This window comes from Epinephelus lanceolatus, chromosome 11, assembly GCF_041903045.1.
Source record: "Epinephelus lanceolatus isolate andai-2023 chromosome 11, ASM4190304v1, whole genome shotgun sequence".
Classification (NCBI taxonomy): domain Eukaryota; kingdom Metazoa; phylum Chordata; class Actinopteri; order Perciformes; family Serranidae; genus Epinephelus; species Epinephelus lanceolatus.
Window position 1 is genome coordinate 16762979 of NC_135744.1, and position 23881 is coordinate 16786859.

The 23881-nt window shown below is 40.5% G+C and overlaps 2 protein-coding genes and 1 long non-coding RNA gene across 5 annotated transcripts in view; 1 reads left to right on the forward strand and 2 right to left on the reverse strand.

The window, feature by feature from the left end:
* The first annotated feature begins 988 nt into the window (after positions 1-988).
* The window catches only part of lig3 (ligase III, DNA, ATP-dependent), a 44421-nt gene continuing 21528 nt past the window's right edge, over positions 989-23881 (forward strand). The window contains exons 1-8 of one of the 3 annotated variants that reach the window (XM_078172316.1): positions 989-1022; positions 10563-11134; positions 12793-12921; positions 13580-13795; positions 13894-14045; positions 14328-14494; positions 18349-18426; positions 19177-19345. In XM_078172316.1, coding sequence (XP_078028442.1) covers positions 10591-11134; positions 12793-12921; positions 13580-13795; positions 13894-14045; positions 14328-14494; positions 18349-18426; positions 19177-19345 — 1455 coding nt within the window. In that variant the 5' untranslated portion in view covers positions 989-1022; positions 10563-10590. Of the gene's footprint in view, positions 1027-1858; positions 1994-10562; positions 11135-12792; positions 12922-13579; positions 13796-13893; positions 14046-14327; positions 14495-18348; positions 18427-19176; positions 19346-23881 lie in introns of those variants that run through there. The other 2 variants (XM_078172317.1, XM_078172315.1) reach the window with 2 other exon arrangements.
* On the reverse strand, positions 4458-5992 carry LOC117270027 (uncharacterized). Its single transcript, XM_078172318.1, has 3 exons — positions 5163-5992; positions 4930-5078; positions 4458-4674 (listed from the first exon to the last, which is right to left on the reverse strand). Exons 1-3 carry the CDS (start codon positions 5171-5173, stop codon positions 4496-4498), a joined length of 339 nt encoding a protein of 112 aa, XP_078028444.1. The 5' UTR covers positions 5174-5992; the 3' UTR covers positions 4458-4495.
* On the reverse strand, positions 6030-8153 carry LOC144464651 (uncharacterized). The gene is made up of 3 exons (XR_013492316.1): positions 7291-8153; positions 6648-7168; positions 6030-6541 (listed from the first exon to the last, which is right to left on the reverse strand). It is a non-coding gene; the product is annotated as an uncharacterized LOC144464651 (long non-coding RNA).

A 23881-nucleotide genomic window follows, 5' to 3' on the forward strand; every position in this document is an offset into this window, starting at 1 on the left:
TATTGTCTCATTGATATTGTGGGATTTTAAATTGATGTACTTTTAATGTTGTTTTGTGAGTGGACCCCAGGAAGACTAGTGACCACTTTGTCGAAGCTAATGGGGATCTGAATTATTATTATTATTATTATTATTATTATTATTATTATATAAGAAGAAGAATGCTAATAAGAATAATAAGACCTAGAACACACTGTAGGGATTAGTAGTAGTAGTATTACTATTATTCTTATATTAAAAATATATACTATTTAATGGAAACATCAGAAATAAAATTAAAATGCTTTTGTGCATGCATTTTATTTAAAGACTACGGGCATGGCCAGTGATAGGCTGTAATTCTGATAAATGTATTTTACATTACATATTTGAAAAACACAGTGGTCTTTCATAATTGATGGACTTTATAGAAATGGTTTTGTTTTTCTATCAAAATATTTTAGTGTTCAGTGTTTATGTATTTAAAAATAATGAAAATACTTTTTTAAGGAAATTTTATCTAACCATACAATGTACAAAAAAAACGTCAGGTATAAAACGAAGACAACAATACATGAGAGCTGAAAACAAACTGCAATGACAGATAAACAAATAATAAATAAAGTAAGAATGGAGATAAGAAACAACAAAACAAACAAACAAAAATCCCAGTTCATTTCACGTCAGGGGTTTCATCAAATATTTTTGCTAATATTCTAAAAGTATTACTAATTATTAAAAAAAATTACCAAAACTTTTGTTTATGAATGAAGAATTTATTAAAATAAAGAAGTTAACAACATAGTTCAGAAACTCGCCAAGATCATCATAGTTACAGATTATATATTTTAGAGTAAATCAATGAGTGAAGTAGTGCTGAAAGCATGAGAACTTAAATCAGACCCAAACTTCATTGTTATTCCACACTGAAAAAATAAATGCGTTATCTGTCTGCATGATGACGTCACAGGTTATATATACAAACCGACTGTGCCCAGTACTTTGCCCTGACTTGTTCAACATGAATGAGGAGGAAGCAGAGGGTAGGTGAGGCATACATTTATGTACAGTAGGCCATATCAAAGAGCTTAACACTTTTTAAAAAAAAAAAAAAGCTTGCGAGTGTTAATGTTTGGTAGGTAGTCCCTTTTATCATTTTAACATATTCGCTAGATGTTTGTTAATTGTTACGCCAAAGAAAATGTCTGAAATAATGAAGGGGTTTTACATAATTGTAGATGCAGTTGAACCAAACCCTTAAGAAGGATGCTCTCTTTTAGCCTGTTTTTTGCCTTAATTTAATAGATAGATAGATAGATAGATAGATGTACCATGTATACTATATATGATATATACTTATTTAATTATTGCAGTCATGTAGATGGTAAAATTACAAGTGCATTATCCATTATAAGGTGATATTTTCTGATGTCATTTTCTTAATGTAGCTGTGAAGCTCCGGTTCAGCAGATGGCGGTAGATACTTCCTCTAATTGTTTAAAGGTCTATGAACCACGGATGTATCATCAGCTTTCTCCCCCATCCGACCATAGATATATAATAACACCGACCACACCGACCCCATCATGCATTGTGAAGCCACAGCAGCCCATGCTGTCGCCCATTTGGCTCTAGCTTCAGGCTAGCTGCATTTAAGCTAATGGCATTTAACAAGAGAGATACCAGAAGTGTGACATTTATCCTTCAAAATAAAGCAGAAGTGCCATCTGTTGAAATAAGTAATGCACCTTACGTAGTTTAAAAGTCGTGTACAAGGTGGGGCAGCAGTTTACGGTTAGTACACAAGGATTGCATGTTCGATTAGAAATACGCTTAATGTAATGGACACCAACTACTTCGTAAGGTTACTTTTATTTTGTTAACCCAAACCGGAAATGCGCTATCTTTATAATGTAATTGGCGTGTAACTGACACTGGTTTGCCGTTGGCTAACAACAATGAGGAGAGCTAGCAGTTTCAACCGCTTTCCCGTATTTTTCAAAGCTTCTCCAAGGTACCGTGACTAAATATGTGACTTTCACTCATTTTTGATACGTGGTACAGTGTGTTTGGCTAAAGCTAACCAACCAACGTTAGTTAACGTTAGCCAAATAATTGCCTTCGTGTCAGTAGACGCGTGGCTTGCTAACGTGTATCTAACGTTTGAACCTACATACAACTTTATCACGGTTAACATACATGCAAGGTTACTGATAAAGTCTAATTCTTGTTGAAATGGCGAAAAGGCACTTGTGAGTTTCACGTTTTGCAAACCCGAAGTTCCACCACCTTTTGTTAAGTTTGCAAAATTGTAATGTAATGACTGTGGAGCATGTAAAACAGTACAGACTGCCAACAATGATGTTTTTATTGCAGAACTTTCTAATGGCATTCTGGTCAGTTATGGTGGGATTATCTAGCAAAAATTTAATTGCAAGTAGTTTCACCACCATCTCCTTTGTTATATTCAGCTGCAGTCCACCAACATTGTGCCTTGCTGTAGACGTTTACCAAAATCAGAAAGCTGTTGTACTAGTTAACGTTGTGTCACTAAAATAAGATAAAACAAACAAAAAAAATAAGACAGAACTTTATTTATACCGAGTGAAACTGCTGTGCAGTTAGTTGCAATACAAAATTAGATGAGTGCAGGTACAAAGCATGCAGTGTAAGAGGTCTGCCATAACAAAATAGAAAAGCAATGCATAGCAAATATAAAAACAAAATATTACAAACTAAACTCACACTAAACTAGATAACAGTAAGGTGCAAAATTTAGGAACCAGCTCACAGTAAGGTTAAAAATGTACAATATGAAAGTAGTTAAAGGTGACATATTATGCTCATTTCTGCTTTCTGACAAGGTTCCCTGATGTCTAAATGGTACGTTAGTAACGTGCTTTGGTCGAAAAAGCTGAAGGATTGAGCACAGCAGGGTTCTTGAAACACCAGTTTCACAGCCCTGCTCCAGATGGCCGGTTTCAGTGCCTTTCCCTTTAAATGCTAATGAGCTACTGCGTGCGCCACCCAGAGACGGTATTTGCGCTGCCCACCTTTTCCTGCCTGTGGAAGACGTGAGGCCGGCACCGTGTGACCATGGCAACGGCTGAGTTTGTGAAAGAAATGGCTGCCGGACAACAGACTGCGGTGCAACCGTACATGTTCGAGCCGGAGTCCGACCCTGAACAACAAGACGCTCCAGAAGAAAGTCAGCAGCCAAGAATGAACATGGATGTTTCTCAGTGGTTAGTAGTTAAGTTTGTTACCTCGACATTACTTTTATGTTACTGCATAGACTAACGAAAGTTTTACTGGCTTAGTGGCCGTATTCCCATGTTGTTACAGATCACAACCCCCTTCTCCTGAGTGTTTACATCATAAATCTTCGCCAAACCTCGGCTGGCGTTTACTGCTGTTCAGTTGCAGTAACGCGGATGCAATTGAACACTCGCCCATACTAGAGAAAAGCATAACCCCATATTATTTATTTATTTTAATTTACCTTTATGTAGCCAGGTAAGTCTGTTGAGAACCTGCTCTTATTTGCAGTGACGACCTGTAAATAGCTACTGCCACAATTTTCAACAACTGTAGTTTTCAATGAGCCAGTTGCCTCCCATCACCTCTCTACCAGCAGTATTGTTTTTGAACCGGTTCCAACAGTTTATAAACTTTAAATAAATATTACAAAAGAAACAATGCGACGTGATTGATTAGCTATGTAGTTTCCAATGAATAACACAAATTCTGTTTAAAAACAGGTGTTCCTGTGGCAATTGTGAACAAATGCCTATCGAGCCCGAGAATATCTGCTGTATGGAAATACCACAAGTAAGTGTGAACACTGGGCAAACATGGTTGTCATTTTACAGTCTCTCTTTTCTGTTATCCATTGTCACTCACCTTTCATAATTTCTAGGTTACACGAAGACTACAGCAGCTTCCTGAGCCACCATCATGCATGGTGGACCATCCTGGCCTAGAACCTGTCTGCCTGAATCTATTTTCACTGCAGAATGCACTGAACATTTATTGGGCAGACTATGGACCTTTACGTCTGAGGGGAATATTGCAGTAAGCTTTTAGTCCTATAAATACTATTAATTTATTGCAAAAGTGTTATGATGAAAAGTACATAACTGCTTTCCCTATCTTACATTGCTTATAGTTTATCTTTACTATTTTTTACTTGGTAACATGGTAACACAACTACATATCAAACAATGAAAACACACAGAACAGTTAGTAAAGATGTTTTATTGCAAGAAACATTTGTAAACATACAAAATAAATATCTGAAGTGGAACAGTTGAACTTGCCAGTTGCCATGGATGTGAACATTCAGTGCTGACTTTCTATTGAATTGTGTCCAGCCAATATAGATACCTAGCCTACAGAAGCTTTGTAAGCTGGTGCTGGGGCTTTCTGGGGCGGAGAGTGAGAGTTGTGCTGCCTGCCTGCATGGTGCTAAGGATTCGTGCAGAGTTCCCTGACGCAGAAGGACAGTATGTTGGGTTCAGACCTGTCCTTGGTTGAACCTTGACACGTAACTGGCTATAACATCCAGCTTGTCGGGTCTTTCATACTGAGCAGAGAGGTCTTCAGGGATTGTAAGTTTCAGCACCTCGTTCACATATGGGGCAGGGTCCTGGAAAACCTTCTCGAAGATCAGGTCCAACAGTGCATCAACGTAGTCTGCAGTGCAATAAACAAAAATTAATGTTTACAAGAAAATTGCACTAGAACCAAAAAGCCTTGTGCTGCAGTGTTGTAAAGTGTCTCTTCTTATTTCTCCTAATTTATACATTCTCCTTATTTATTATTTATTTTGAAAACCATCTAAAAAGAATTCAGATTTTATTTGTGTTTATTTTCAACCTTTTGTGTTATGCTTGTGTGTTCATGTTTATTTTAATTTGTTGGGTTCAAATAAAAGATTTTAAAACTTACGGAATGTTGGCTCTGCTTTCACAGGCTTTGCGGTGCATTCTCCATGTTTAGATTTGGGGAAGTTGACTCTGTACAGCAGCTCTCCACTTGTAGATGTTGCCTGTGGTCGGCCAGTATTTTCATTGTAATGCAGGGCAGCCAGGTAGAGTCTTGGGTGGAAAAATAGTACTTTAAAAATCATAGCAAGCACACTAAACTATAATGAACTAAACAGATAGTGATGTTTTATTCACCTGCATAACATTCCAAGGTAGGGGAAGACAACATTCTTGGGTGCAAACCGCAGAATGACGCTGTGAAATGCCTCCAACGATGAGGTCTGATAGTGAGGGCTGAGCTTTTCCACATCTTTCAGAATTCTCTTATTAGTCAACGCCTTTTCTAGCCTACAGAAAGCTGGTGTTCCTGAAAAAACAAAACAAAACACATGAATTCAAATGGTTTAAACATCTTTTAGATATATAAAAAAAACACATTTTACACACAATTTTGTGTGTCTATCTACCTGCTGTCAACCATTTGCTCTTGTCTCTCGAGGTGCGCTGCGGATGCAAGCACTGGGGGAAAGCAGGATCTTGATGTGTGTGGATGTCTTGGACATGGTTAAGAATGGAGGTCCACTTAGCCACTCTCTCTGGCCCTGACGTAGAGGAGGCTGCTGTCCAGTACACATGGTTCTTTATGCTGCGAAGCCACTTCTTCAGCTTCGCGCAATCTTTGTTGTGGGCTATCTTGACCAGTTTTTTGGACAGCCCTAATAAAACAATATTTCAGTCACGTTCAGATAAACAGTATATGTTGAAAACAAAACACGTAACCCTAACCCATGTAACACATTAGTAATTATGATACTAGGAAAATATAGTGTGTGGACCTGTGAGCAAGGGCATTTTATCCTGATTTTCACCGTCTAACACACAAACACAGTAACGAATACCTTTTTCCATGTGCCAGACATCGTAGTACTGTGTCACTTTGGCCTCCCTCAGGAACTTCTGGATCTGAGGGTGACGGTCTGTGACAATTCTGTCCAATGCAACACCACGTGCCTCCAAGAGAGCAAGGCTTCTCTTCAGACCTTCTTTCTCCATGTGATAACTTCCACCAACTTCGTTGCTCTGATCAGAAGAACACAAAAACAGAACATAAAAGTCTATTAAACAAAATGATTTTTAAAAGCACTCGTTAAACACAGATTAGTTAACTTGAATACAGATCACACCTTTGAACTCACCTGAACCAGCTGTATGTCAATAATAGTGTTGCTCCTCAGGTCCATCACTGAGTAACTGCCAAACTTGGCAGAGTGCCCTTCAAAAATAAATGCATCATTTCACAAAAATTACATTTTACATATCACTTTGTTGTACTTCATAGTAACCACTTTTCTAAACAAAAAAATTAGAGTAAAATGTATCAGAGAATCTTGTATACCTGGTGAGTCAGCCCTTAGGTCGCCACCTAGAATAACACTCTCCTGCTGACTAAGCTGCTCCATCATGGCGTCCTGCACAGTCTTCCACGTGTGTATGATGGCAGGCTCTATGTACGTCCGTGCATGACGGCGAAAAGTGTCATACTGAAACATCTTCAGCTGCATTGCCCGGAAGATCTGAGGACAGACAGACAAGATGTGTCATAAGTACTGCTCTATACAACATTTAGCAATATGATATGCAAAACAAATAAAATTACATAGTGAAGTCTTAATCCATTACCTTTTCAAGTTTGAAGAAAGATGCACCTGTGGTGTATACTGCAGCTGAAAGCTGGAGGTTTCCTGCAGGTGTGCTTCCAGAATTGGCTGGCTGTTCCATTTTCTGAAGAACTGACAATGTGGGCATGTCTGTTCTACAGAGAGGAACGTGCCTATCCTTCTTGTCTGCACGTCTGAAACACGCTGACAGACAGGGCACACCTCAAACAGCTCCATCAGACACTTTTCATAGACAATATATGCTGGTGTCTTATGAACAGGGCAGGAAGGCTCCAGTCTAGTAGAAAAACAAAAATTGCAAAGATAAAGGATCAGGATCATACGAAGAATCCTTGGGGTCGGGAATGTCCATGGATGAACTGCCCTCCAATGGATTCTCCTCTTCCTCCTCCTCCAGTTCCAAGCGAGCCCTTTTGCGTGGTCTCTTTATTGGGGTTGATGATAAGAATGGTTGAGAAGTTGAGAAGGCAATGGTTGAGGTGCCAACTCCAACATCAGCACAGGACACTGATTTCTGTGTGCCTTTGATAGATGAAAACAGAATTTTCATTAGCCAATCCATATTCATAACAGAGTAAAACAAAAATTACATATTAGAGTAACATAGTGACTAACATTACATCATATGCTTTTGTTCAACAAACCTGTGCTTCTGAAGTGAGGCTGGAGAGTTCTCATGGAAAGCTGTGTGCCAACTGTGCATGTCACTGGTTGGTCTGTCTGGCAGGCAACATGATGCACCACAGGCTGCTGTACAGATGTGCTTGGCTAAACACAAAAGGAGATAATATGTTCTGTGTCTGTTTTCTCATGTTACATGAAACAAAGCTATGTAGACAGAAATGATGATTAAAAAATCAATTTGATAAGGCAAAATCTGGCAAATCATAATCCGAGCAAACCCACGCAAATCCCTCATTTCACATTAGATTTAGTAAGTGAGCAATACACATTTGCGAAGCAACTTTTCTGTGTCCGTGCCTGCATATAACTAACGTTAATCGTAGCACAACACAGCAGACATGTGGCAGGTAACCCCTGTCTCCGGCTCCAAAACAAAGTAGTGATTGCTTTACTGCAGATAACGTTTTGGTACTCTCAGATCGGGTCTCTCATGCCAGCAGCTAACACTACACAATGTAGTTACATGCATACCAACACAAAGGAAGTCGTTCGACTGCCAAGGTGCTCCTGGGCATCTAACACACTGTCCTTTAGCACAACATGCTAATTAATTAACGTAGCTCACTGGCCATGAATAACAGACCATTTCATGCTGTCCTCTCTGCGTGTTCACGGCGGAACAATAGCTCACCGTCCGTGAACAACTGAGACCATTTCATACAGTCTGCTCGGCCGTGAGCATGTGGAGGAGACGGTCTTCCATGCGTGATCACGTCGGAACAGCAGCACTAACAACTGAGAAATTGTTCGCGGACGGTGAGCTAGCTAGCAGCTAGCGCTAGCTAGCGCCAGCTAGCATGTTCACGGCCGCGCAGTGGCTCACCGGCCGGTTAGAAGCCATCAAATCTCAATATCCTAATTCATTTTAAGAGTGCTGATATGACAAATTAACGTTTGGCAACATTAACATTACCGTGAATCCTATGGCCAGTAAGCCCAACGTTGTAACGTTAGTTCAGCCTCATATTTACATCGACGGTTAGCGTTAGCTCATGTGCTAAACAGCCAAAGTAACACAAACTACACTGTTTTTTAATACTTACAGTTCCTTCATCTGTGGCGTCGCCACGGACAGTGGGTATGGATCCATCTTTTAGGAACAATCTCGTTGCTAGTCCAGCCTTATACTGACCCTCGTTGCTGAAACAGTCCGGCGTGAAGTGATTGGCACAGACAAAAACGCTTTTGCTCACTGAAGCTGGGGCGTTTCCCTGAAAAATAAAATTTAGCCACTTCGCTCTGATATCCTCTTTGGCAGGGAGGCGATGTAGGGAAACATGAGTATCCGTGCATCCGACGAGCAGGAGTGCTTGGCTTTCGGGTTGTACATGGTAGCGGTCAGGCTGTCATGGCGGATCCTCGTTCAGGTAGCCGGCGTAATATGGGAGGAGATACCCAGCGTGAGGGTGGGAGTATTCATATCACTCAGATTTCACCCGGACTGTTACGTAACAGTGCGGGTGAAATCTAAATGGCTCTTCTAGAGACACATTCCCTGACTCAGCAAGTTTACAAAACATTGACTTAGTGGTCGAAAATCATTCTTAAGGGGTGGGGAGGCACTCCGGATATGCAAATATACATACTAAAGCAACGAAAAAGTGAGTTTTGCATAATATGTCCCCTTTAACAGTAGACAGAAAATTCAAAAATTTTAATCTAGCTAAAAGGTTAAAAATATGATAACTAGCTAACAATCCGATGCAAAATATACAGTAAAGTGCAAATAAATGCAGCTTACGTATACAGTATATACAATGACACAAAGAGGTTACCTTTATGAATGAGAAATATCATAAAACTTCACTTGATAGCCCAGACTATTATTTGTTTAAATCACAGAACTGGGACAGGCCTTTAGTTCCTGTTACACAAAACTATTGCACAGCAAAGACGGCAAATACAATCAAATTGCTTATTTGATCCAATATGAATATTACTTGTATGATAATTAGGGTTTGAATAACTTATGAATAATGTGTTATGTTATGACACCTAAGGCACCTGGCATACTTTCACAGCACTGCTTTATCCTGTTAAAACAATGTTCATAACTAATACTGATTTTTATGAAAGACACTTAAGACTTTTTTGATCATTGGACCCTTACGGACTGATGGAATATGGATAACTAACCGTGTAATCAAGGAATGGACACATTCTGATTCAGAGGAAGGGAGTCACCACTTGGTTTTTCATCATGACCGTAAATCTGAATGAATTACATTCTTCTCTGGTGCTCATGGTTTCAGTAAAACCAACATTAAAACATTTAAAGACGATCTAAACCGCTAATTAACGTTAGTTCAAGTGGGTAGTCAAAAGTCTGGTTCAATACATCCAAAGAACTTACATAAAAAAGAACTGCTTGGCAACCAGATCGGGCGTCTGATTGAGACTGGTGTTTGATTTTTATGTGTGTAGCCACACTGGGCTAATAAAAGGGGCTGGGCTTTTAATTGAAGTTTTACTGTATGTATGCTTGCCTATGAATATGTTTATAACTCACTCTGACATCTCTCCACTTTGTGCATGTATAGGTCCTGTTTGTGCATGTGTGTGTATTTCAGACCTGTGTGTTAATGACAACGGAGTGAAAACTTGAATTTCCCCTCTGGGGGATTAATAAAGTATATAAAATTAAAAAAAAAATAAAATAAAATAAGGTGTCAGAAGTGAGATCCAATACAGAATGTTCACGATTATGTCCATGATATTTCCACTATCACCACATGTAGCACTATCTCTGTACTCTTTTTGTTTGTTTTTTTTAATTAGCTAACTGTTTTTATTTAGACAAATGCATTTAGATATTGAGAGGTGAGTTAAGAGGACTTTTTAAATGTACAACATTTGGTTTGGTAACACATCTGTTGGTATTGAGGAAACAGGTGTAGAGGTTACTTGTAATAGAAACGTGATAATGGAAACAAGTCATGTGATCCCAGTGTGATACCCCGATGAGTTTAAGTAATGTATGCACGTTTGTGTGGTCATGATGTCTGGAACCTTATGGAAATCAATGATTTCCTGTGGACTCAGTTTTTGGGGCTGACTTTGTCCCTTCTGTGTATTGGGAAGCAGCGCTACTGCAAATGAGTTGAATGAGTGCTGATATGAAACCTTTACTCCAGCTGATTGTTCCAGTAATGTTAAATATGTCAAAGCAACTATTATATAGAACGTAAATTAATTGTATCTTTAACCATTATGTCCCTTTGCTTTTCTTTAGGTTGTAACTTTTCCACTGTCACACCTGGATGCACAGACTGCTGTCTTTATTAGCTCATAAGACTCTCTGTGTCGGCCTACAGCCTCTTGGGACACTTGTCAGGTGTCAGCAGCTCTGGAAAGTGTCTAGAGCCTTTTCTGTCTCTTCATGCTTTAAACATCTATCTCCAAGCATTCATGTGTTAAATATTTCCCAGCAAATCCATCCTTCCTCCTTGGTCTCCACGCTCCTCCAGAACGATCCTCCCCAGCGTTCCCTACGTCAGCCTTTCTCCAGCCAGCCAGATATGGCGGAGCAGAGGTTCCTTGTGGAATACGCCAAACGTGGCACTGCAGGATGTAAGAAATGCAAGGACAAAATCGCAAAAGGCATAGTGCGCATAGGGAAGATTGTGCCGAACCCCTTTAGCGAGTCTGCAGGGGAGATGAAAGAGTGGTATCATGTGAAGTGCATATTTGAGAAGCTGGAGAGGGCGAGAGCCACCACCAAGAAGATTGAGGACATCACAGATCTGGAGGGCTGGGAAGAGCTGGAGGACGAAGACAAGGAGCTCATAAATAAACATGTTTCAGGTACAACAGGCACTCGCTTAAAATTACTTTGACTTCTTTTGTACATGCAACTTTTTATTGTGGATTGTATGTAGTTCCAACACTCACTGTAGGGACGCGAAGGAGCATGACCTCTGATCTTTTTAGAGAGTTTCCTGTTAATGTGAACACTTGTGGACAGTCAGCAGTCAGTGAAAGTGACCAGAGGCTGCAATGCAATGTTCATACTCACCTGTACAGTATTGCACAACCAGTTAAAGAGCAGCAGTTAAGTGACTCGAGGAATCAAACATCAGTAGAGATATATCTGAAACAAGTACTGCTCCTGTTGCTTTTTCTACATTTTGATACCCAGTTATTTGGCATTGCTTGGTGAGCTATAAAGGAGTTAATGTATTTCAGGCGACACAAAGCGAGGTGTGCCTCACTTTGTTGCACCTAAAGCCAGGTTCCTGCTCAACCAGTAAAATGAATTACGTGGCCTGACATTCCAAGAGCGCATCATGGATGGGAACGTCTTCTCAGGATATCGTCACATCAGATTTAACAGTGTGATGCTACTCTTCCATGTTGTGCTGTTGTACCTGAGCTTGTGTTGAAGCTAATTTAAGGCTTTCAGGTTAGAGTAATTAAACAATCAAATTTACAAAACAGATTCAGGATGAAAACAGCAGAACAGCTTTTGACATGTATGTATGTATTGTACATGATTGTGTACGCATTGATATACAGGTGTGATAGTAGGGCCTGGCAATCGAAACTTACCTTCTGAAGTGCTACAATGCATGAACACACACAGTGGGGAAAGTATTAACAGATTTAAAAAAAAAAAAAAAAACGAAATTACCAACATGGGTGAAATTGTCCCCTGAAAAACGTTGTACTGCCTGTGTAGTCACATGACTGAGCAAACACTGAGCAACTTGAGGAACTTGTACCAAAGAGAAATGCCGTGTTTGTCGTTTGGACACATTTTGGCTTTCATGAAGATTACACCAAAGAGAAAGAAATCAAATGTAAATACTGCGGAAAATCCATTTCAGCAACCAAAGGTAATACCACCTATCTTTTTAGCGCTTGGAGCACAATCTTGTTACCGAATATGAACAGTGCATGGATCAGAAAAAGAAAAAGACTGAAAAGCACCCAGCAACAAGTGCCTCAACAAAGCAGCCACAAAACAGTTATTTTCCAATTTTCACATGGCAGTATTTAAAATGATTTATTTTGTTTGCAGAAATGGAGGTTTTTTGTTTTTCTATGTTTCCAGGAAACTTGCTTTTTGTATTAAAACTAAAAGGTGACCTTCTTCGCATGTCGTGTTTATTTCAAGTCATGTGTGCTTCGATTTTTAGTTGTTCGAAATATTCAGTAAATAACCATAAAGAGTCCATCTGTTTGTGTTTCCTTCAATCATGTTAAAATCACAAAGATAAGATATGCGCTATCTCATTGGAAAAAATATCCCAGCTTTAATAGTTGAGCATATTTACCTTGTCATTAAACTAAGAGGGCAAAAAACAAAAACAAAATATTTGTTCATTTATCATAATCGAGGTAAATGTTTAATCATGATAATGATTTGAAGTCATATTGCCCAGCCCTATGTGATAGTGTGTGTGGTATCTCATGTCAAATCTCTCCTTATTTGTTCTAAAGCCGTTTGTCTTGTCTCGTAGACCTGATGGCCAAAGTCAATGCAAGTCCAAAGAAAAAGGTGCAGGCCAAGATGAACACCAGTGGCCAGCTGATGGCTCCGCCTGCTGACCCCTCTGTCAACGCTCCACGCAAGTTCTCAGGCTTCACCGGTAAGTCTTGATGTCTCAGGTCAGGTGGTTTCTTATTTGCTCTAAAGTTATTTCACAGTAGATGAAACAACAAAAGCAGCTGAAGCAAGGAACATTATGACAAAAAGGTTGATTGTCTCATTTTGAGACAGCTGAAAGGAACACCATGGATCAGAGTCAGAACAATATGCTCCACCTCTGTCTCATTTATTTCACAACGAGTCCTTAACACGTTTGCTTTTTAGTAAACTGGCTTTTTAATTATGAGAAACTGCAGACAGTGTAATCCAGATTGTTCAGCCCAACTTGTAAAGCCCATTTCAGACCAATGATTTGTGACAAGATGAGTTGGAACAGGCAACTACTTTTCTCTGCAACGTTCCAAAATGGTTTCATCTTGTTGTGAATCTTTGGTCTGAAACTTAAGGTACATTTAAGGTCAGATTGTTGTTGAGGAAAAATCTCTGACAGAGAAGGTTGTTGCTCGCCAAAAACCCTGCTCATCACAATGTCAATGTTTCCTACTTCATTCCTGTTATTGTACATTCATATTTCCATAGTAACTGACTCTATGATGGATCTGTTAAAATCAGGAGTTTGACTGTGAATGTACCCGATGTACTCACTTTGTAAAATTGCTTTCATCACATGTACTTCCTCACTTCACTGCCCCCATCAGCTGCGAAAGCTGGCAGCTCCAGCAGCCCGGGACCATCCTCTTCCTCTGCCAGTGTCAGCCAAGGCAGCCCCCTGTCCACCAAGCTTTGTGACCCCCAGCACAAGGACTGCCTCTTCAGAGAGTTTCGCAAGCTCTGTGCCATGGTGGCTGAACACAACAGCTACAACGTCAAGACGCAGATCATTGAAAAGTTCCTCAAGAAGGGCGCAGGAGGAGGTTGGTGTTTTAATCAGGTTTTGTTTGTTATTTTGCATGCAAGACCAGGATTTGTACAGCTATATAGCTATCGCTAATCTTCTTTTCTTCCATCCTAGATAAGTTCCATGGAGATCTTTACCTGACAGTGAAGCTGCTGCTGCCAGGTGTTATAAAAAGTGTCTATAACCTGAATGACAAGCAGATCGTAAAACTCTTCAGCCGCATATTCAGATGCGACCAGGAAGCCATGGTGCGCGATCTGGAGCAGGTCTGTGATCCTCATGCTCTCACACATCAACACGTATCACTTTGTTAATGTTCAAACGTAAAACCACATATGCTGCGTGTTTTATTTTAGAACTAAAAACCTTCATGTCAGTGATTATTCAAAGCCTTCATTCTTAGACTGAAAATAAATTTCTCAGGGGATTTGTTCTGGGCCAATTATAGTCTCTTGGCACTGTGTCTTAAAAATGATGACAAAGAAACTAATTGTCAAAAATGACACTTTCAAACATATTGGATTTTTTTTTTTTTTGTCAAAATGAAGGGCGATGTGTCTGAGACAGTGAGGATGTTCTTCGAGGAGAGTAAATCATTTCCAGCGGCTTCCAAGAGCCTCCTGACCATCCAGGAAGTGGACGCTTCACTGACCCGCCTCTCCCAGCTGACCAAGGAGGATGAGCAGCAAACTGAGCTGGAGAATATTGCCAAAAAGTAATGCAGTACATCATCATCATTTTCATAGTAATTGGGTCAGGTAGTAAAACAGTACAATAAAGGTAATTTGGTAAAATGATTAGTACTGTGGACCTGCTGTTGTAAAAACAGTTCAAGATAGGGCTGAACAATTAATTAAATATTAATCTCAACCGTGATTTTGGTCGTCTGCAGTTAAATCAACATGATCAATTATATACTACTATACTATACTGACATGCAAAGAGTGCTTGAGACTTGTGCCTGCACTGCAAAGCAAAACAACTAACTTGTTGAATGACTTGAAGAAGCAGCATAATCTGCAGTATGATGAATGCATGAAGGTTAAGGTTAATAATGTTCCTTATGTCACTTCACTGTATCCCCGTCTTTGTCCAGTGTCAACTCAGACATTTATAACAACGAGTCATGGTACTGTGACTGCTGTCGAAGATTTAAATCATCAGTCGACGACCCCTCAGTCAACTGAGATTCTTTAAGTTAAGCAGCGTACCTTTCAGCCCCGTTTCCATCGAGCAGTACGGTTCACTTCAGTTTGGTAAGCTTTTTTCTGTTTCCACTGTGAAAAGATGTGGATGGTACCAGTGGAACCGTTCCGTACGTCCCCATTTTTGGTCCCCCCTCTGTTGGGGTACCTAGCACACAGATCTGGTACTAAAAGGTGGAGCTGTGAACACTGCAGTCTGATTGGTCAATAGAGGATGGTCACTCTGCTCAGGACTGAGTTGTGACTGGTTTTGAGGCTCATGTAACCACTGTTCATACTGTGGAGAGTTTTATTAATAAACTGTAGCTATAAAATGAAAGGATGTTTTGCTGCCTCTCTCAGCAGCTGGAGTCGGAGAAAAAATAACTTCATTCACTGGGCCGACTGCCGGTGACTTTTAAGGTGGAACGTTAAAGGGCCAGTGTGTAATATTTGGCATGGTTTATTGTCAAATCTGAATCTGAATCTGAATATTCTACCCATTAATATGTTTATTTAAGTGTATAATCACTATAAAATAAAATTTGTTTGGTTTTCGTAGCCTTATAATTATGCTTATATATATATATATATATGTATATATATATATATATATATAGCAAGGGCCTTGCTTTAGAGAGGTCGCCATCTTGCGCCGCCATGTATGTAAGGCAGCCCTAGCGGACAATCCAGCCAGCCAGAGAACGCGTTTCACGTGTATAAATAAACCAACGAAGACAGCGGAAGGAAGGAAGAAGGAGGAGGAAATAGCAGAGAGTGTTAGTAGTTCGTCGATGGAGAGTAGTGAAAAGTTTTTTTTAGTTATAAAGTTTGCGAATGGACCACACTTACCACGCAACAGGAGAGAATGAACCCGAACCGTCATCTGCGAGGAAAAGAAGACGCAACTTCACTCCTTGTGATGCACTCTCTGCGGTGCTTTTCCTCCTGGTGATATATCTCCCCAACGATGGTAGCAGTAGCACCGAATCCCATTCTGTGCAGCAAAATGGGAGCGGAGGATTCAGCCTCTCTTCTCATCCGCTCAGTGTACTCCGGCTCTCATCTGTATGCTGCGGCTCAAACAGGTATGGCTCTGGGTCTGTGTCCGCTACAAGAAACTCTTTAAAATCGCGTTCAAAGTCGTCCATTGCAGCTACTATAGTCCGGAGATATTGCTAGGCTAAATAAACAGCTGAGCTCTGTTTACAGGCTACGCTGTCAGTCAGTGTGCGGGCTGGAGATTGGCGGAGCAGAGAGGGGAGGGGGTGCCCGCTAGGTAGTGTAAACGAGTATGTGTGTATGAAGTGTGTGTGTTACGCTAGAAGAGTCAGAGTTTGGGACGGAGTCTTTTACCCCCTGGAGTGTTACCGGAGTTTCTGGAGTGTTCAAATAAACTGGCCTTTTTCCCAAACGCTACTCTGGTCTCCTGCTCATGAGGGATCCATTACAATATCGTAACATGGTTTAGATTTCTAAATAAACATTCACCTCGTCGCTAGATAGACCTACTCCTGAAAAACTTGTGTCTCCGCAAGGCTTTTTGTCCCTACGAGGCCACCATCATTTACCCGACGGGAGGGGTGAGCGAGTGAGCCCTGCAATCTAGAATTTGACCACTGATGTCACTGTTTTCAAAGGTTTTCAACCCATTTTACACACTGGCCCTTTAACTTGTAATGTTACTCAATGCATGAGTTGATGACGTGAATCAATCAGCACACCTTAAATTTCACTGTGACAACTTTGACCATTACTTTAGTTTTTATATGACATACACTTTTAGTAATGAGTAGATCTTCAAGCATTTATATATATTCATTTCGACAGGACAGCATATATCCCAATCCTCACTCTGAGGGGAAAAAAGAGTTGCAGAGCGTTGTTCCAGTGGGCAACATTAAACCCCTGAGCTTGTCATAGACGGACAAATAAATGCACAAAGATGCTGTTTTTAAATATCCCATGGAGAGAGACTCTCACTGCAGCCTGTTCTATTTTGTTCTGAAAATGTTGGCATGCAGCCTCGTTCTGTGGACAGTAAATGAGGTGCAGACTTCCATCTGTGTCTCCACTGATGAGGAAATACAGTGAGTGCTGGACAGAGCAGTGAGTGACAACAAGCCCGTCCACATTTAAGAGTACTGTTTGCAGTGGAAACACTAGGGTCTAGGTACCATGTCTGAAGGGTTACTTTTGGCTCCAAAGGTACCATACCGAAAGTGTTAAGTGGAAACAGGGCTTTAGGGATATTTTGGCCCCAGATTCAGCTGTATTGTGAGTGTTCCTCAGTGTCTCGCTGCCCTCTGGAACAGGCAGCCTCAGGCCCAAACCTAGGGTCAGTCTGAGTGTGAAGGAGGCAGTTGCCTGGAGGAAGAGAGGCTTTGGCCGGTCAGGCTCTGTGATAACATTATCTTCTGCCTTCTGCTTAGCAGTGATGAATTTACAGCCCACAGCAGTTTAATATACGACACTGTCTCTGACTTTTGTTTGATATCTGATATATTTGTTTGGTGTCAACAAAAAATGTTGTTGCTCATTTCTGCTCTGCCGTTATTGTAATTAGTACGTATTAGCTTGAATGGCTAACTTGGCTTGTTTATTGTATTACCTGGACTTCAGCATCACCCTCAAACTCTTTATGGAAAAAAAGAAACAAATCATCAAATATTCGTATCGAACAGCCAAATTCTATTCATTCTATTTACGACCCATTTTCCAAACATTACATGCTCAGTATGATAAGAAGGGTCTGTGGCTGAGTACCTGACTGATGTGTCAATACCAACACTAGTTCTTCTAATAACCCAAGTCATCATGCCTGGTCCTGTCTTTTGTCTTTCTCCACATGACGTCTCTGTCGGTGTTAGACCTGTCAGTGATGTGTAAATTGATTTTTAAAAGCAAGCAGTTTACTACAAAATGTGTAAAAGCTGCGGAGACAGGCTGTCTGATTTCTTTCCCCAGTATTTGTAAATGTTGCCATTATTTGTCTCCACTTGTTTTGCTTGCACCTCTTTTTCCTCTTTGTAGTTTTTTGGTTGTCTGCCTCAGGCATGTCTAACACACACATACTCGACATCTGTATTTGACATTCTACCCTGCACAGTAGCAGATGCCAGAGTGGGATTATGTTTATTTGTCATAAGTAACATCTTTCTAGCTGTAAACAGATAGAAACATTGTTTTGTGTTGTACTGACAAAAAGTCTGCTTGTTGATAGAGCAGATTTTTTTCTGAATTACTAACAGTTTCTGAGAAATGCAGTAATACCAAGTAATGCAGTTATAAGCAGCTGGATTTCTGCTTCGTGAAATGCTGTAATACTGCAGCATTTGCTTCACAATTTTACCCCAGTGATAATCTGCATTCTCTTTCATTATAGATGCACCGCTAATGACCTGAAATGCATCATTCGGCTTATTAAACATGACTTGAAGATGAACTCTGGAGCAAAACATGTGTAAGTGTCTGTCTTCTGAGGAGAAATTAATGTATGCTGTTCTTTCATCGCTTTGAAGAAAGGTTATACACTGAGCCACAACATTAAAACAGCTGACAGGTGAAGTGAACAACATTGATCATCTTGTTACAGTGCGCTGGCATTCATGTGGATTCACCTGACATGCACCAGCCACCAAAACACAGATGAAGTACACCGCTCATTGCCTCCAAATTCCTCAGATTACAATGTGATCAAGCATCCATGGCACATGCTGGTACCCATGGTCGTCCTGCATCCATGCCTCGACAGGTCAGAGCCAAGTCCGATCCACGGTGGGGTGTCTGGGGAGCTTTTGAGGTGTGGACACAGGAGCTCTGGGTGTGTCCTGTGTTGTCTGGCACCAGGGCATTGGTGGCAGATCCTTTGAATCCTGTGGGTTGCAAGGTGGGATACCAGCACATCCCACGGATGCTCAATAGGATCAGGATCTGGAGTATTTTGAGACCAGGTCAATGTCTTGAGCTCTTTGTCACGTTTCTCCGGCCATTCCTGAGCAGTTTTTGTGGTGTGTCATGACACTGCTATCAGGGAGTGCTGTTGCCATGAGGGGATGTACTTGGTCTGCAACAGTGTTTTGGTGGTGGTGGCATCTACATGAGCCAGGACCAAAGGTTTGCCAGCAGAACGTTATTCACTTCAACTGTCAGTGCTGATGGGTGAGTTGTCATACTCCTCTTGACCTCCTCTTTCATTGTGCCTGTTATGCAGCTTGGATGCTGTGGATCCAAATGCTTATGATGCCTTCAAGGCCTCGCGTAATCTGGGTGACGTAATTGAACGTGTGTTGAGGAATCAGCAGGAGGCGTCTAACGGCTCAGGACCCAGGAAACTCCTCACTGTGGAGGCCTCGCTCATGACCCCCGTTCAGCCCATGTTGGTGAGTACCACCACTGAAATGTGAAAAATGTATTCACTCTCACTGTTTTTAATAGTTTCCCCTCTTAGATGTGTTTAGTTTTTTTATGATTCAATACAATGCTGACTGAATAAAGGAAATCAAATTACCAAACAGAGTGAGGGATTTTGACTTAAATAGCAAAGGAAAAGTTTTCATACACATTAAAAAACTGCCTGGATAAAGTCACTTGTGCATTTAGAAATATGTTCTAGATGAGGGTGCTCAAATTGATGGGCCACGTTTTTATCGGCTGATATTTATTTCTAAATAGTCTGATCGGTGGTCTCTACCAAGGCTGAAAGTAAGAGCCGATCATGATGCAAAACATGCAAGACAATTTTCTACGCGCTGCTAATATGGCTTTACCGGTCTGGTTAGCGCTTCCCAGCAGGATAATGCACCATGCCACACTGCAAACCTCACTCAGGAATGGCCCAAGGAATGTGACAAAGACCTTGAAAGATCTGAATGAGCACCTGTGGTGCGTGGCATTAACCCACCTCTCAACCCACTGGACTAAATGGATCTGCCGCCAACGCACTGGTGCCAGACACTGCAGGACACTCCTAGAGATCCTGTGTCCATGCCTCGACAGGTCAGCGCCAAGTCCGATCCAACAAGACCCCACTTTGGATTAGGGGTACATCTGGGGTACCAGCACATCACAAGAATCCTTGAGCAGATGAAGACCTGGGAAATTTAGAAGCCGGGTCGACACCTTCAGCTTTTTGTCACGATGGAAATCCCGTTTCTAAATAGTTTTGGTAGTGTGGCATGCTGCTTTTTTCTGCTGAGGGGCCATTGCCAATGGAGAGTGCTGTTGCCATGAGGGGGGGTACTTGGTTTACAACGGTGTTTGAGTGTGTGGCACATGTCAGGTGGTATCCACATGAATGCCAGAACCAAAGGTTTCCCAGCAGAACAATGCATTGGATCAAAATAATCAAAGTTATTCACTTCACCTGACAATGCATTGTTCTGCTTTTAATGTTTTGGCTGATTGGTGTGTGTGTATATATATATATATATATATATGTATATATATATATATATATATATATATATACATATATTCGTGTGTGTGTGTGTGTGTGTGTGTACAGAGATACTCAAGGTGCCCATATGAAATGAATCAAATGAACATGTGACCTCCCAGCAATGCTTTTATTTAACTGCTGATTCATTATACATTATATATCCAGCAGTAGGCCATCCTATAATAATCTGTTTTTGCCTCAGGACAAGGTATGTGGATTATCTGTCAAAATATAAACCCACTAAATTAGAAATAGATTTCCAATAAAAGAAAGTAATTGTTGCTTTGGTTTGCCAAAGAAGAAAGCGTAAGTAAGATATGACCTTCTGAATAGTTGAAGTAATGTAATGAGATGTCTTTGTTCTAATTCCAAAGGCAGCGTCAGACCTCTTAATAAATGTTAGCTCAAAGGCTCCAGTTTTAAACTGCTGTATGCACGAAAAAAAAGACTCAGATAAAACACATTTCTTTCACTTTTTTAATAATTGCGCTTTAACAAAAGCACATTTTTGTTCAGTTAAGACTACAATGGCCACACATCGAAACAAAACAAAGCAAACCTGCCTCCACACATACGTTCAGTAAGAGAAGAGGGACTGTTTATCTCACCGTTAAGCTGTGTCACTGCCTGCGACTGGCCCGCCAGAGGATTGAATGAGGTCCCTAGATTCCCTCACATTAAGGGAAAACTCAGAGATGAAGAGAATATGATGTTTAGACTCTTTCCAGTTGATTTCTCTTGACTAGACAACCAAACAGGCAGCAGCTGGACCTTTCAGATAACTCTCGACTCTCAACATGACTATCCAGAATCCTGCTTTATAAATGCAGCTATTAATTCAGCACGATTTAAAATGTGCTTTCCAAAAAATCTACAGACCATTAAATTGCACATTACGCAGCAGACTTTTAATTACACAATATGAACGTACATTGGAATTCACTGCAGCTATGTCACATTTAAGTTTACAAATGAACAACACGGTCCAGCTCCCAACTTGCCACAGGATTCCAGCGTCAGTGTTTTCAGTTCAAACTTCCAGCTATTTTTAACTTAAATTTACAGGAGATAATAAGAAGACACATCACTTGCTGTTACAACTAGTTGGCCTTTTCGGAAGGGAGACACATGGAGTTAGATTAGAGTATGGACATGTGTAATTTAGGGTGGTGAGCTTTTAAATACAGTCAGTGTACTAAGAGCCACAGGTGGATGTGCAGTCACATTGCCAACATAGTCACATGGATCAGTAAGATGGTGCATTATTACCAGAAAACACTGTTAGAATATTGAGAAGGATAAATTAGGTTTTATGTTGTTATTGAGACAAACACGTGTCCACCAAAGAATTCAGTTCAAGATGCAGCGTTGTCTTTTTCTCAGCTGTCTTTATTTTTGTATATTACATCTTATAAAATGTATTATTTTAATACATTGAACAACTTATTTTATTATTATTTTAATTATTTTAAAATATTGAGCAAGTTTCAGCAGCAGATACAAACACAGCAAAACGATAGAATCTTAAAATATACAACACATTCAATAATAAAATATTAAAACAGACAACTGCTAATTGTAATTATAATAATAAACTTTATTTGTATAACACTTTTGTAAACACAGTGACAAAGTGCTAGCCTGGAAATCCAGACTCACATCTAGAAAGATTTTGAATCTGGCCCTCACCAATACACTCTTCCTACCCAAGGGGCGGCACTAACTGAGACATATTAAATGCTGCCGCGGGGCAGTCTCCTGTTCCTCTCTCAAGGAAAAAGATAAGTGTAGTTGGCTTAGCGTTTCTTCAAAAGTTAAACTGAATGGACGCGGTCCTTCAGCAGCTGCCATCTTGGCTGTTAACTTAGACTGATCTGATTGGTCCGATGGCGATTCACCAGGCTCTGCTCGTCGGGGCCAGATGCCTGTGCAGTGCAAATTCGAATTTGTTGGGGCGGGGCATTTGGATTTCCAGGTTAACAGAGTGCTGTATGAGACAGATAAAATTGTATACACCATCAAGATATAAACAGCAATAAAATACATAGGGCAAAACATTGACCATAGGATAAGACCAGATAAAACAAAGTTTGTAACAAAAATAAATAAATAAAAGATAAATAAGATTAATAAAAGTGGGATCTAGACAAACAATAGATTTGCTGTTAAAAAAAACCTTCCTGTAAAAGAATGTTTTGAGGAATGTTTAAAACAAAGACATTGAGTTTTCTGACGTCGGGTAAGGAGTTCCTCAGCTGTGGGACTCTTAACAGAAAGTGCCCGGTTTCCTCTTGTAACGAGGCAGGCTGCTGTCTCTTAAAACTGTCTTCTGAGCCAGCAAGTCTAATGTCTAAAGGCAGGGTGTTCCATAATTTGGGGCGTAGTAGCTAAAAGAAACATTCCCAAAGGTTTTTGTACTGATATTACGTACAGGAAAAGGGCAGCTGTGGAGGATCTCAGGGCAGCTGCGGAGGATCTCAGGGTTTGTGGAGGGACATAAAATGTTGGGGAGTCTATGATTTAACATGGGGCGATGCCATTAAGAGCCTTTAAAACCAATAGAAGGACGTGAAAATCAGTTCTGAAAGATACTGGGTGCCAGTGTAGGTTACGTAAAACGGGAGTTAAATGTTCTCCTTTTTTAGTTGTTGTTAAACTCTGGCAGCAGCATTGTGAATGGTCTCTAACTTTGCCGTGGCAGTTTCAGGTAGGCCAGTGTACAGAGTGTTACAGTCATCAAGACGACTGGAAACAAAAGCATGAACAAGCGTCTCGGTAGCTTGCTTGCTCAGTAGAGGTCACACCTTTGTTATATTGCATACATAATAAAATGAGCTTTAATATTGAGATCAGAACCTGAAATGGCAATGCGCTGCAGATAACAATTTGGGTATGGGCGCAACTCATGCCAATCGGCTCTAGCCTAACAGTAGCAGTAGCCCCAAGTGATGGTTTAGTGAATCAGCTGATGTCCCACATGGTAAACAGCGCAGCAAAACTGGGAGCGCTTGAGACTGTCCGTTTGTGTGCGTCAAACTGACACTGACAGAAGAAGATCAGCAACGCCTGTAAATGACGCCAAAACACAATAGAGATCCTCAGCACGGTTTTACTCCCCAAATGGAAAATCTACCCACATCTGGTACTTGCCAGTTTTAGATTTTAACCCCTGTCTGTCAACAAGCAAATAGTTTCAACAGATTACATTATCTAAGCTACTTTTTCTCTTCCAAATACTGATATAACCCGGGGCGTTTTATTTCCAACCTGTCTGATTGTCTGTTTGTTGACCTGTTAGACTTATTTTCAGTTATGGCACAGTTATGTTCCCATATCTCAGCAGTTAACTTGGTGAGTATAGTGTTCTCATTATTGATAAGAATAATGGCCAAAAGCAAAAAACAATGAAATTTAAATCATTAAAAAAACAAATGATCCCTTCAGGGTTGTAAAAGTTGAATTTCTATCGACAGCACAG